The 13,091-nt window shown below is 49.8% G+C and overlaps 2 protein-coding genes across 2 annotated transcripts in view; one reads left to right on the top strand and one right to left on the bottom strand.

The window, feature by feature from the left end:
- The first annotated feature begins 2,483 nt into the window (after nt 1–2,483).
- LOC119109041 (uncharacterized) lies at nt 2,484–12,809 on the top strand. The gene is made up of 3 exons (XM_037232580.1): nt 2,484–2,635; nt 9,759–10,030; nt 11,185–12,809. Exons 1-3 carry the CDS (start codon nt 2,618–2,620, stop codon nt 12,050–12,052), a joined length of 1,158 nt encoding a protein of 385 aa, XP_037088475.1. The 5' UTR covers nt 2,484–2,617; the 3' UTR covers nt 12,053–12,809.
- The window catches only part of LOC119109052 (methyl farnesoate epoxidase), a 21,117-nt gene continuing 20,150 nt past the window's right edge, over nt 12,125–13,091 (bottom strand). Inside the window, exon 3 of the mRNA XM_037232591.1 lies at nt 12,125–12,197. Within this exon, the coding sequence (XP_037088486.1) occupies nt 12,125–12,197 (73 nt within the window). The remainder of the gene's footprint in view (nt 12,198–13,091) is intronic.

Below are 13,091 nucleotides of genomic sequence, written 5' to 3'. Positions count from 1 at the left end.
TGGGTTGAATGCCAGCGTGGATCGAAACAGGGTAAAACATTTGCATTGATATTTCCAACTCGCGTTCACCTAAGGAAGTTCGTTACCTCCTTAGAGCCCAGCAGCGAGAAATGACATGAAATAGTTTAAGCATGCACTCTTGTGTCTCAAATCCTATGCAGTCAAGGATGAATAGCCCGGATGCCCGGCGTTACAGTCTACATGAGCCACACGGCATCGGCCCCGCGGACAACCTGGTCGGGAGCAGAAGGCCCGGATGCCCGGCGTTACAGTCTACATGAGCCACACGGCATCGGCCCCGCGGACAACCTGGTCGGGAGCAGAAGGCCCGGATGCCCGGCGTTACAGTCTACATGAGCCACACGGCATCGGCCCCGCGGACAACCTGGTCGGGAGCAGAAGGCCCCCTCCATCTCAGCCCCGGGGTCCCTAGTGCCGTCATTCTGGCGATCCGGGGACCAGAGCCCCCTGGCCGATGCGGAGGCCCTCGAAGAGATGCATTATACACCTCGCCGGTCCCACTCCTGATGCGGCAGGCCCTCCGACCGAGGTATCTAACACCAGACCAGCGATGGACCCTCCCTGACGCAAAGGAATCTCTTACTGGCGCAAGGAGTCTAATAATGGACACAGAGACACCAATTTGGCTTAGCAGCCCCTGCCTGAAACGGCCCGGAGGGACCTCGTTCGGTACCGGGGCCTCTGAATGAAGTAGGACCTTTCACATCTCATGATGAAGACAACACTTGCATCGTCATTTCTCATATCTCCTTGAATTGTCCAGATAGCTTCCCAACGTAAGAGCCCCTTTGACATTCGTGTTCCCGTAGCTGTCTATGTTCAGGAAATGTGCCCTTGCCCGACTTAGGACCCACTGCAGATGCAGGGTCCCTGTGTGTGCCCCTTGGCAGCATATGAGCTCCTCACTGTTCCAGGGGGCCCGAACAATGCAAGGGGCCTTATGACTGACATTTGCGGGCGCCGGCCTTGCCCTTGCGTGGGAAAGGAGCCTCCAGGTCTCAGACCGACATGTAGACGAATGTTCGACATTGCTGGTCTAAGTCGGCTGGCTGACCGGGCCGGTCAGCCGGATAACGTGGGAACAAAGCCGTAAGCCTGCGAAAAGCGGTATGTAAAGATGGGGCGGGTCGTTCATCAAAATAGAGATCCTTTGATATCCTACTACCTGCAACTTTCCGTTTCCGTACCGTACGTAACAACTACCAACAACAGCGATTCCGTATTTCCAGGACACTAACTACTTTGTTGTTCAGTGATAGACACTTGATGCCATGTAAAAGAGCTATCCCATCCTAAATTGATGGCATCCCATGCTAAGCTCTCGACGTAGCGGAATGATGATTGGTAATGATTTGGCATGCAGTCCGACTGCCGTGATCCAAAGTCTTTAATTCCGATGTAGACACTAAGAGTCTTTTCGCCCTGCGTTTGCTTCTCAAAATAGCGTGACGAGCCTATGTGAGCCTGGCTTAACCCGTATAACCTCATCGCAGGCGTCATCCGCCGATGAAGGGTCAACATGTGGATGACCTGGGAGGCGAAGTGCCAGCGGCTTCCTAACATGGTAAATTGCTTTCTAGTGACGTCATAGTAATGTGGTTTTTTAAATAAACATAGTGTAAAACACCACCTTAAATCCGATGACACGGTTTGACGACTATGTAACATCCGCAACCATGCCCAATTCCTTGCATCCTGTTCGGATTATCGAGGACCATTTCACGCCGCTTTCAGCCCAGCTCCACATAATGTTGTCATTCTGTTTATACCTTAGGTGGCTGGTGAAGTTTAGAGGGTCACGCGTACAATGGATGTGGAAAACGCCGACGATCCCGGCGCCTGATTAGCCAACGTAGACAACACGCACCTCGGGTTCTTTAGGCGAACGCGCAACAGCACACTGCGATGTCATCTCGTCAAGCTATCGAAGTTATAATTTTTCACGCAAAACGTAGAGCAAACTGCGTAGACTCGTAACGTAGACTCAAAATGTTCTTATTAACGAAAACAAGGCTGCATAACATGAAAAATTGTTATTGTGCCTTGGATTAAAACACTGCCACCGATGGAATACTGGCATGCGCTGCCCGCATCCCATGTAAACCCCATGTATGATAAGATGAAAACGGAAAACAGCTAACATGAACACTTTGGGAAATAACTGTAAAGAGAAGAAAGATACCAAATGAACAGGGGGAAGATGGAAAATTTTATGTTTTTTTTCTAAAGATTGAGTTTCTGATTATTTTGACAGTTTATTAAGTTTCTTATTATTAAGTTATTTTGACAATTCTACAACACCGTCGGCAAATGCGCTGGGCTCAGGATTGGGCGCTGAACTCCGTTAGTTGTCGGCTGGCTGGCTCGCCCTAGACCCTGATTTACCGGCACGAACGCTCCTCATGCGAGCGGGCGTTTCCAGGCCGTCTCCACTCGAAAGCGACGCCTGAGGAGTGCTGGGCGTGCCGCCGGACCGTTAGACGGGCCCACGAGCTGCCGGTCGACCGACCGGGACAGTGCGCGGCCGGCCGAGCGGGGGGACGGCGACGCGGAGACTCGCCGGCCTGAGTTGCGGTGCCGGCGGACGCCAGCCGCTATGGCCCTCGTGGCGTGGGTAAGTGCTGGACGCGCTGCGGGGTCCACTCCAAGCTCATTTCCGGATGCTCATTGAGCCCGTAGCCGTCACGACAGCATTTTGCGACAGTCAGAAATGGGATGTTCCACCCGTCTTGTCACATAAATATGTCATATATCCCGTTCGTTAGCGGAGGTTCGATGTCATATATCCCGACCATGCGACGTAAAGATGAGATTTCCTCAAACCATATCCAAAAGCATATACACTCACTGCTGTAGGAACTGCTATAGGTACTCACTGCTACTGCTATAGGAGAGCAGTTGCTCTGTCTAGAAGGTCTCCTGACTTCGCCCTACCAGCATGCCCCCAACCCCAAGTTTTATGTGGTATTTTTCCCCGACCGACCAGAAAATACTGCTTCCAGACAGGAGATATCCCATACAGGTCTAAAACTCCTTTAAAATATTCGGTCTTTCGAAGGTCTAACATGCATTGCTCATGCATTCGGCTACAACGCCCCGGACCAACTGTTGCGGGTATCGCCACCGCCCACCCACCTCTCACTCATGTCCATGTCCATGCTGTGGCCGGAGCTTTACACACCTGCAGGGTAAAAAACTACTAACAAAATGAAGGATGCTAAATCCATCACGAAGGGGAAGAGAGCAGCTTTCCAGGGCTCTCATTCAAACACTGATGCTCTCGCTGCACCCAATCTTTTATCAATCAATCGATCACTCGTTCTCAACATTACGTCTCGCATGAATGGATACGCCTCCTCAGTAATTATGAGGGAACCCAAATGTGTAAAATGAACGTAAGCAAGCTATTGGGACCACGCAGCATTTTAATACAATATCCGTACAATCTATTCAAAAGTTTCGTACCACCGTTTTTGCTCGTGTTAGCTGACACAAGCATTACAGCATTGCTATGTAGTGGTGCTAACTGTGGAGATCATGCAGGACAGCCACGTGCAATGCATTAAAACATTGCCCTGAAATAGTGCGAGTTGTGGAGATCATGTAGGACAGCCACACGCCAGGTCCTGACAGCCAGCACCTACATCACAGCCGTCAATTTACCACAAAAATCTAGCTGTGTGAAGGCAAAATGTTGGTGCGCGTACATTCCAAAGTCGTGTTTTCCATGGATCGACCAATGCAGGGAGCAGCGCCCATATCACATGTAGACATGATATCATATATGCGTCAGAAGTCCACGATGGCAAGAATAGGAAGATCATCATCGGCTTACACATAAATCACTGGCAATTATTTAAAGAAGATGGTACTAAAAATCCCAGCGATGAAGGAATGAGTTGCGATTTCTCGACCGCACGTTAATGGAACATTCATCAGTTAACAGTACCGGAGGTTGAGACCCTCAAGCCATGGGAGGCCATGCAGCTGCAGACAGATCCGCCAGGCGGAGCGATGACCAGCCTTCTGGCAGAGTCAGCACATGGTCAGAGCCGCGGCTGGAGTACACAACCGAGCCCGATCAAGTCACGTTGAGAGCCGCTGCTTCTTTGTCCGAGCGCAACGTGTTGTGCTTCATTGCTCACTGCCCTTACAAAAGCTCCCATTTCGCCCTCGGTCGTTGTGTGCCATCACGTGACCCGTTCCCGACTCAGCCTGCTACCATCCGTTAGGCCGGAATGGTGACCTAGATATGTCGATATTAACACGCGCTCGGATGTGGGTCAATTTACCACCCCGTAGGATTTTCCGCAATGGCTTCCGAACGACGCGGCGTAGCCGCCCCAGATATTGCACATCTGTAGATAATTGAATAGCAAATCGTTTAATGCATTTTTTTGGATGTAACTTATGAGGGCACTAACCTACATTAAGTCCAAGCCAGGCCATGGATTTAGCGAAGTCAATTTCAAGCAAATAGCTCAATCTGATGCAACAATGAAGAGTTAGACGGACCTACACATCTGTGAGATACTTTCTCAGGAAACACAACAATTGAATGAGCAAGTTCCATTGACCTAGCGTCAGGTATAAAAGTCCCACCAAGGCCAAAGTCAACCTGCTTACTTACTCTAGAGCTTGCTGTTTGGGATAGTTCCTGGTGCTCATTTCGAATTTTTTGACAACAGAAACCGCAGTATATGTCTACCAGACTTCTTAAAAGTCGTGATAAGTCACTAACCTAAAACGACCCAGGTCAACGTTTTGCTTCTAGGAGCATACTGCTTAGCGTTATTTTTGTTGGTTATTCAGACACAAAACTCAATGCAGTCCCGTATAATTTTGGTCACCATAACCTCCAGAAGGTCAAAAAAGGTCACTGACCTTGAACAGACATTTTACCTTTTACTTAGAACAGGTATCTAGGTCCTGCGGCACTAAGGAGACCAATCTGCAGTATAGCTTTGACCTTGTTTGACCCGAAGGAAACGATCTAAGGACCTTAAACTTTGTCCTAAGTGAGTTCACATATAGGCCCACGCACCCTGTGAATTTGGTGTTTCTAGCTTTCTTAGTTCCTGAAATCTAAGGAAAGGGGTTCAAATTGGCCCCCGCCCGAGCGAAGGGTGTCCGACCGGTCACCCGGGCCCGCGTTAATGCAACCACCGAATACTTAATCGACCGACCGGTTATAGTGCCGTTATATTGATATCGAGAAACCCAGGGTATGATTCCAACTAGGAGCCGAGAGTTATTAAGCAGCTTCCAACATTTTCCCCATGGTAAGACGACGCTGATTCAAGTGATAACACAGAAGTGATAGCCTTATTCCTCGCAAAAAAAAAAAAACAGGTGAATGGAGGCACAGATGCGTTGATATCTCGACAGCATGCCTTTATCGAAACGGAATAGGTTATAGACTGCGATATATGATTATGCCAAACAGATATATGACAATGACATGTAGATTCGTTTCGATAAAGACATGGTGCCGAAATTACAACACGTCTGCATCTCCATTCTCCTGGTTTTTCTACGAGGAATAAGCCCATTACTACTATGTTATGGGGGGATGTGACAAGGAGCAATTGCAAGCCATTACAACGACATAGTGCATATCTAATTAAGAATTAAAATGCGCAGGAAATACGTGCACATGTGCACGAATTCAAGATAGCAGGCATCACGCATCACGCACCATTCATACATGCAAGCGATTCAATGAAATAGGCATCGCACATCATGCATCACTTCTACATGCCTCAATAAGGCCGAGTATGCAAATGTGATTAGTGCCTCGATGTGCCAGCTCAAAATATTAAAACAGCGTATGGGTGATGCCTGACGCGTGATACGCGACGCATGCTTCATTGAAATCGTTTGCATGTTTAAGTCGCGCGGACATGGCGGATTACGCATCAGGCATCCCCCATACACGTGAGCGATCTTAGGCTGGCACGCATCACACATCGATGCACTTATCACATTCACATAATAGGCCATGACGAGCCCTGTACGTTAAGATCTGGTCGCCAACTGTGGATAAAAATTCACTATGTTCCTGTCTGGGTGGTTCTGTGCTCTGCGGATGGCTTGGAGCTCGAAAGGGGCATAGGGTCCGCACCCCCCTGATTTTCAGTCTGAGCGTGTGTCGTCAAAAAAGGTCGTCGAAAAGAGCATTCTCTGCTTCGTGTTTTGGCGTCTCGCACAAGTTAATCATTTCTCAAACGAATAGGCCTCATGGACTACACGACATAGACTACGCTCCCTGCATGTTTTTCACAAAGGTTACACAAATTTTCGTGAACCACGTTTTTGCATACAAATATATATAGATGAAAGCAATGCTCTTGGGCTATGAAAAGAGGATAGCTGTAGTCTCTTAAAACAGTGGCTCCTGGGTAATGTTTTGTCATTCGGACACGACTACTATCGACAAAAAATTGGACTTAGCAAAAGGGGAACCTATGCGCTCCTTCTGTGGCGACAATAATTTATAACCAATTTGAAACGAAGGCCCTGGCCGTCACCCCGTTACAACCGACTTTCTTAGCTAGATGCATCGGTGCTGGAAAATCGACGCACGGACAGCGTGCCCTTGAAGAAATCTTAGAGTTCATGAACAACCAGCATTGCAATGAAGTCTTTGCGATGGAATATGCGGGAAAGGAAGGGGTCCCATATTTACATACCCTAGTGAGAGGAGGAACAACCGCACAACGTTAGAAACGGAGCTTTTTATCAAGCCCACCAACTCCGGCATGATTCTGCACTGCCAGCTTGCGCATCCAACCTCCACTAAGCACAATGTAACTCGTAGCATGTTACATAAGGCTCTAAACAGCTCATCGATTGGTGGAAAAGGAAGAGAGAGCATAAACAAAATCTGGACTTTGTTGTTGGGCAGCGGCTGTTCTCCACGACTTAAGTTAAAATGCTGTTGGACGGTGAGTATTCTCTACGACTTTAAGGGAGGATATTGAAAGAAGCAAAACAATCTAGTGCGTTTAGGGAGGATGGGTCGTAGGAAAGTGGAACGCACCTTTTTGGACGACGAATTCCTAGCACTACCTTACATGAGCACTTGCTTGGAAAATTCAAACCTATCGTTAGAAAATCAAAACTGCGCGTACTCATAACTGGGAAGAATGAAAACAAGCTAAAAAATCACGTGGAAAAATCTTTTATCTTGTAGCCTAAGTGCCTAAGGGGTCAAATCGGGAAGCAGAATTGAACGACAAAAGGCTGACGGAGATAAAAGTCAACACGGTTAAAGGTCGAATTACAAAAAAATCAATGGACAAAAAGCCGACAAGAATAGTCAAAAGTAAAAGTCAAGATATTAAAGTCGTTAATAAAAGTAAAAAACCCAAAATAAATTCAAAATGACGCAAACTTAAGCGACAAAGATCCGAAATCGGCAAAAACCGCCAGGAATGCAATCCAAACCAAAACACGTCACAGGTAGTCCGGTCAAAAGATAATCGGCCGATGGGGAGCCCTGCTTCGAAGACTGCAGCATAATTGCGCGATTTGATGCCTCAGTGTGTTGCAAGCAATGTGTTGAAAGCAACTTTCCTGACCTTCGAAGCATACGCCCATAGAATACAAGTGATAGATATACATCGCATGGACCGATATACATCGTATGACGCATGATATTGAAACACATTTACTGACGTGGCTTAACCGTCACATGTCTGTCGCGCGAGCAGAAACTTGCCTGGCTCCTAAGATTTCTTCTCGGAAACCAGCTCCTGTTCCGGAACCAAGAAAAACCCAGGGACAAGTCTGAAATCAGTTAAACGATCCATCAAGATCCATGATTCAGCAACGAATTGTGATCATGAAACCAGCAAGAACCAGGTCCAGCATGACACTCAGCTACGGTATCCGGCAAGAACCAAGATCCAGCTTGGATCACGCACATGGATCCGGCAAGAACCAATACCGAGCATGGATTTAGCCGAGAGATTTCGCATAGATTAAGATCCAACCTAGAACATGTCCAGAAATCAAGCAAATACCCGGGACCACGCTGAACTTCCGCCGAAGTTCCAGCAAGAACCCAAGCTCAGTATGAATAAAGCCAAAGAAACCAGTGAGGACCAGTTGTTACCTGGAATTGCAGTCAGGAGCTGGTGGGAATCTACATAGCGCACACATAGCACGCACGCTGCGCTTGTTAATGTTACGCATAAATGTGCAACCATCTTTTATTTCAGACCATTGACCTTGGCTAGTAGATAACAGCAAACTGGTAGCCCCGGGCGGGTGTTAGTTAACAAGGTAATGGGAGGCGAGAACAGGCATCTGGTGTTTTCTAATGGAATGGTTTTAAACCAAAAACCTGAGTATGGTGTTTGTGAAGAATCGGTCGGAACCATAAACCAGAGCTTGGTCTTCGTGAATGAAACAGAGGGAGCCAAGCACCAGGGGCTGGTGTTTGTGAAAGAGCTATTGGAGCCAGAAACCCTGACCAAGGAATTGAGCATTGAAACCAGACTCTGGAACGAAGAACCAGGGGCGGCGTTGGTGATAGAGCTATTGGAACCAAAACCCCTAACCCAGGAACTGAACATTGGAACCAGACGCTGGAACCAGGAACCAGGATGTGGGGTTTGTGGGAAGCCGATTGAACACGGCAACTAAGTTCTGGTGTTGCTTAAGGAACCAGTTGGAACCAGAAACCCAAATTTTTGTGAAAGAACCAGTGATCACCCTAGGCTAAGGTGTGGTATGTCCAAAAGAGCGAACGGGATGCAGGAACCAGGGAGAGGTGTTTATGAATGCACCTCTCGAAACCAGGGTCCAAGATCTCGTCTACAGTAGTGGGGAAGTGGGAAACTAGGAACCAACATTGGGAACCAGGCAAGTGTCTATCCAGAACCAGCACTAACAACAACAAAAAAAACTTGATTTGCGGCTGTACGCCGGCTCCTGCCGCGTGCACTTCTGTTGCTCGTGACCGTCCCAAGATATGGCTAAGTAGGAGAACTTTTAGGGGTGCGAAAAGAGGCTAGCAGGGTGCTCGTAGCAGGTCGGCCACCTGATAATACCTGGGTAAACTAGGCGCTTGATAGCAGATCGGCCACCTGACAGCACCAGGGCCAACTATGTGCCATGGGCATCGTTCGGCCGTGAAGTCGCGAGGGCTGGCTGTCGTCGGGAGTGTTTTTCGGATGAGCGCGGGATGGGTCAGATTGGAGGGTCCAGGGATGTGAAATGATTAAACCCATTAGGGCCACAGGCACATCCGAATGCACCAGAGTGACATTCTCCCACGCCAGGTTTCCGCACCCGATGACTCTCCTGGATTAAATCTTTTTGAATGCCTCTTTACTTACATTTATCCCAATGGACGTTTACCCATGTGGACTTTTTGCCCTTTGACTTGTTTTGCCAACCCGACGTATATCCCTGGCAACTGTTACTCTTTTCGACTTTTTGTCTCTCGACGTTTTTCTAACTGCTGTCATTGTCAACTTTGTGCTCTTTGGCTTTTCGAGATTCCGTTTTCATCCCTGCAGAATCTTAGCTCTTTGGGCTTATTTTCGTTTACGTTTCCTGATTCAGTTTTCGTTGGACTGGTTTGCCATCCAACTTCTCTGCTCCACGTTACCTGACGGTGCGACCCGCGCCGTTCTAACATCCCGTGACCCCACCACTGCCCCCAGGTCAGCGGGCAGTGTCACCCGCGCCGTTCTAACGTCGCATGACCCCGCCACTGCCCCCAGGTCAGTCGGCGGTGTCACCTGGGCCGGTCGGGCATCACGCGTCTGGCACTCGTCGGTGCCATCGTGCTCTGGACGGTCATCTTCAACGTGCTGACCTTCGGCGGCCGGGGGCCGCCGTCGCAGCCACCAAAGGACACCAGCGGCTCGCTGGCGCACGTGCGCCAGATTATAGCTGACACGCTGCGGGCGGCTCCTGTGACCTCTGTGCGGTCGGTCGCCCCGGCGGTCCGCTCGGCTGCGTACGGTGGCCACGAGCCGCTCAGCTGCTTCACGTGAGTGCTGATCTAGGCCCCGCCGAGGGCCCGAGCGTGGCGGCCACTCCAAACACTGGACGAAACGAAGGGAGGAAAGAGGGCCGCGGAGAACGGCACCGTGAGCATGCTGGGGTGTGCGTGACAATGCGGTGTCTAGTCGCCGTGTCCCGACGTTGTAACCTTGTCATCAAGGCAACGTGGCTGCGTCCAGTGGGAGTTCGCAGCATCGGTGTTTAGGTGCAAAGACATCTGCTGGTATTGGTCCAAATGCCGCCTGCATATACCGTGGCGTCTACTCCCTGGGAGCTTCCACCGGCTTTATTTCCAATAAGATATAGCGACGGTATTAATCTAAGTAGCCCATCTGTCCGTAAATAATATCTAAGACCTGCCGACTTAAATTTGTCAGTTCAAAATTAGTACTTTGAGGACTAGTGATGGAAGAAATCTGGAGCGAGGGTAAAATCACGGATAACATTTCAACCCCAACAGCGGTATTTTTCGGCAAGGCAAGACACCTCATTAAATTTTTGCAACGTAGGAAAATCACGATTAGTCCACATCGACGAGATCATGCTGAGCATTAGCGCCATAATAGATAAGAATCATCGGCATTTTTTTCATGGCAAAGTTAGCTCTGGTTACCAACGACCGATCACCTCACAGTTTAATGTAAATCCCTGATGTATGTCATACGCATTAGTTCGGCCGACAGCTTCGTGCGTATAGCTTCTCTAACTCTTACTACGGTCGTCCTATGTAGTGTTTCATGCCATTTAAAGCTTTATTATGGCATTAGTTATTGATTATAAATATCGATTAATCATGCCAGCAAGTGCAACATACTGATTGCGAAATAGATACACCATCAATGGAACTTTCGATTCCTATGTTGTGGACCGACATTGCTGTTTAAGGCATATGTAATTCGCTTACGCTCACATCCTGAACTTTCAGCGGTGAACTTCAGCGTCGAAAGGCTATATTAATTCCGCAATGATTCGTAACGAACGTTCCCTTGTCATGGCACGCATTTGATATCATCTTACAAGTCATCACTTCGTGACTGAACGTCCCAATACACATGTGTTGTGACGGCGCGGTCTCTGACAGTGAGATCATGGATGTGTAACTTCCAGACGTGCGTCATTTCCGGACATGTCTCGTTTCAGGGATGCCTCAACATCGGAGCAGCGCTCGTTCAACGAGTCGGAGCAGGCCATGTTCCGCTACCTGTTTGACTGGCCCGAGGTGCCCACCAGCTCGTGCAAGCGCATGATCAAGTTTGGCGGCATCGCCGGCGGACAGAACTGCCTGGTAGACGGCGACAAATACGCCTGCCTAGACCCGCCCCTGAAGCTGGCAACAGCCACCGACTGCCTCGTCTACTCCTTCGGCATCAACTACGACTGGAGCTTCGACGAGGCCGCGGAGCGGTTCGGCTGCGAGGTGCACTCGTTCGACCCAAGCATCGACTACCCGGAGGGTGCGCGGTCTCCGGGCATCACGTTCCATCACTTTGGCATCGGCCGGAACAACCACTCCAACGTGTACGGCTGGCAGATCTACACGCTGGACGAGATCGTGACGCTTCTCGGCCACGAGAACCGCACTATCCACTACCTGAAGATGGACGCCGAGGGCGGCGAGTTCGACATGATGGCGCAGCAGCTGTTGGACGGCGCCGGCGAGTTCGTGCTGGACAAGGTGGAACAGATCGGCTTCGAGATCCACTATCGCCTCGACCCTCGGCTCCAGATGAGCTACTACCTGGAGGCCAACGAGACGGTGACCTACCTGCGCCAGCTCGGCTTCAACATGGTGCAGTGGGAATACAACAAGGTGGTGTGGCAGCGGTACATGTTCCCGGGCGTGGAGCGACCAGTCAGCCTGCTGTACGAGATCCTGCTGGTTAAGAACGGTGTCGACTCCTGGGACCGGTCGATCCGCGGCCGAAAGGAGGCGGAGGCGGCGGCGGCGGCGGCAGCGGAGGCAGAGGCCGAGGCTGCCGCCCAGGCCGAGTCCGCCAGCAAAACGTGATTGCTGCAGGCTCGGGCTCCCCGCTGTCCAGCCTCAGTCACCGGTCGGGTCGCAGCTCGCTTGGACTGCTGCTCAGTTGCACGGGCCGTACTCGTCAGCGTCCGCCCGTCGGCTGGCGTCGCCGCCGCGGGCGGTGAAGGCGTACCTGTGTGACAGATAGTCGACGTCACAGCCCTGGTGACAGGTGACGAGCGCCACAGGTCCGACGGCACGTGAGAAGCAGATGTCATCACCCGATGACGGATGACAGAACGACCAGATGGTGACGGCCGACGGAATAAGTGCCCTAGTGTAGGGCGTACCACGGGGGAGGGCGTCCTACCCCTTAGTGGGAAAACCGGGGCAGGTATTTTTGCCTGGCATCTGCCTGCAAGCTTGTAGACTGGACAAAATTGAATTCGCATGGTGCACATTCTATCTCCCTCGAAGTTTCCGAAGATATGTGATCAACATCGAGGACTTGATTCATTTTGTCCTGCCCCACGTGCCCTCAGGTAATACAACATTGATTCATCGCAGCGGATGTAGTTGAAAGTTGACGCGGAAGCGGACAACGGGAAAAGAACAGCTTGTTACCCACGCGAACGTACGATTTATTTGTACTATCAGGGGGAAAGCTTTAAGCATCCCAGTGAAGGCTCTGATGTGTTTTTACTATGAAGCCTTGTTGATTTTATAGTGCGTGCATTGGCAGCTGACGTGGTTCCCTAGAAGTGGTTTGTGATAAATTTATCGCGAAATATATTACCGCGACGAACTCGGTATCCCAAGAAAGCGACCTCGCAATTTATAACACGGGTATGCAAAAGGGTGTATTCATTTGTGGGTAAAAACTATGGACAATATGCGCTACATGTTGTAAAGCACGCGATGCCGGCACGTGACCGGCAGCTTGATGATTCCAGACTTGCGAGTACGACCAGTGTAGAATGATCCACCACGCACACCACGACAATAACTTCGCAGGGTTTGGGGAACTCAAGTAGTCGATTTTGAGAAAACATTTGTGCGTGCACTTTGACATGCATCGGTGATTTTG

This window comes from Pollicipes pollicipes, unplaced genomic scaffold (genome assembly GCF_011947565.3).
Source record: "Pollicipes pollicipes isolate AB1234 unplaced genomic scaffold, Ppol_2.1 Scaffold_7228;HRSCAF=8575_pilon_pilon_pilon, whole genome shotgun sequence".
In the NCBI taxonomy this organism is placed as follows: domain Eukaryota; kingdom Metazoa; phylum Arthropoda; class Thecostraca; order Pollicipedomorpha; family Pollicipedidae; genus Pollicipes; species Pollicipes pollicipes.
Note: the sequence above shows the minus strand (reverse complement) of the source record. Positions and strands in the feature narration are given on the sequence as shown.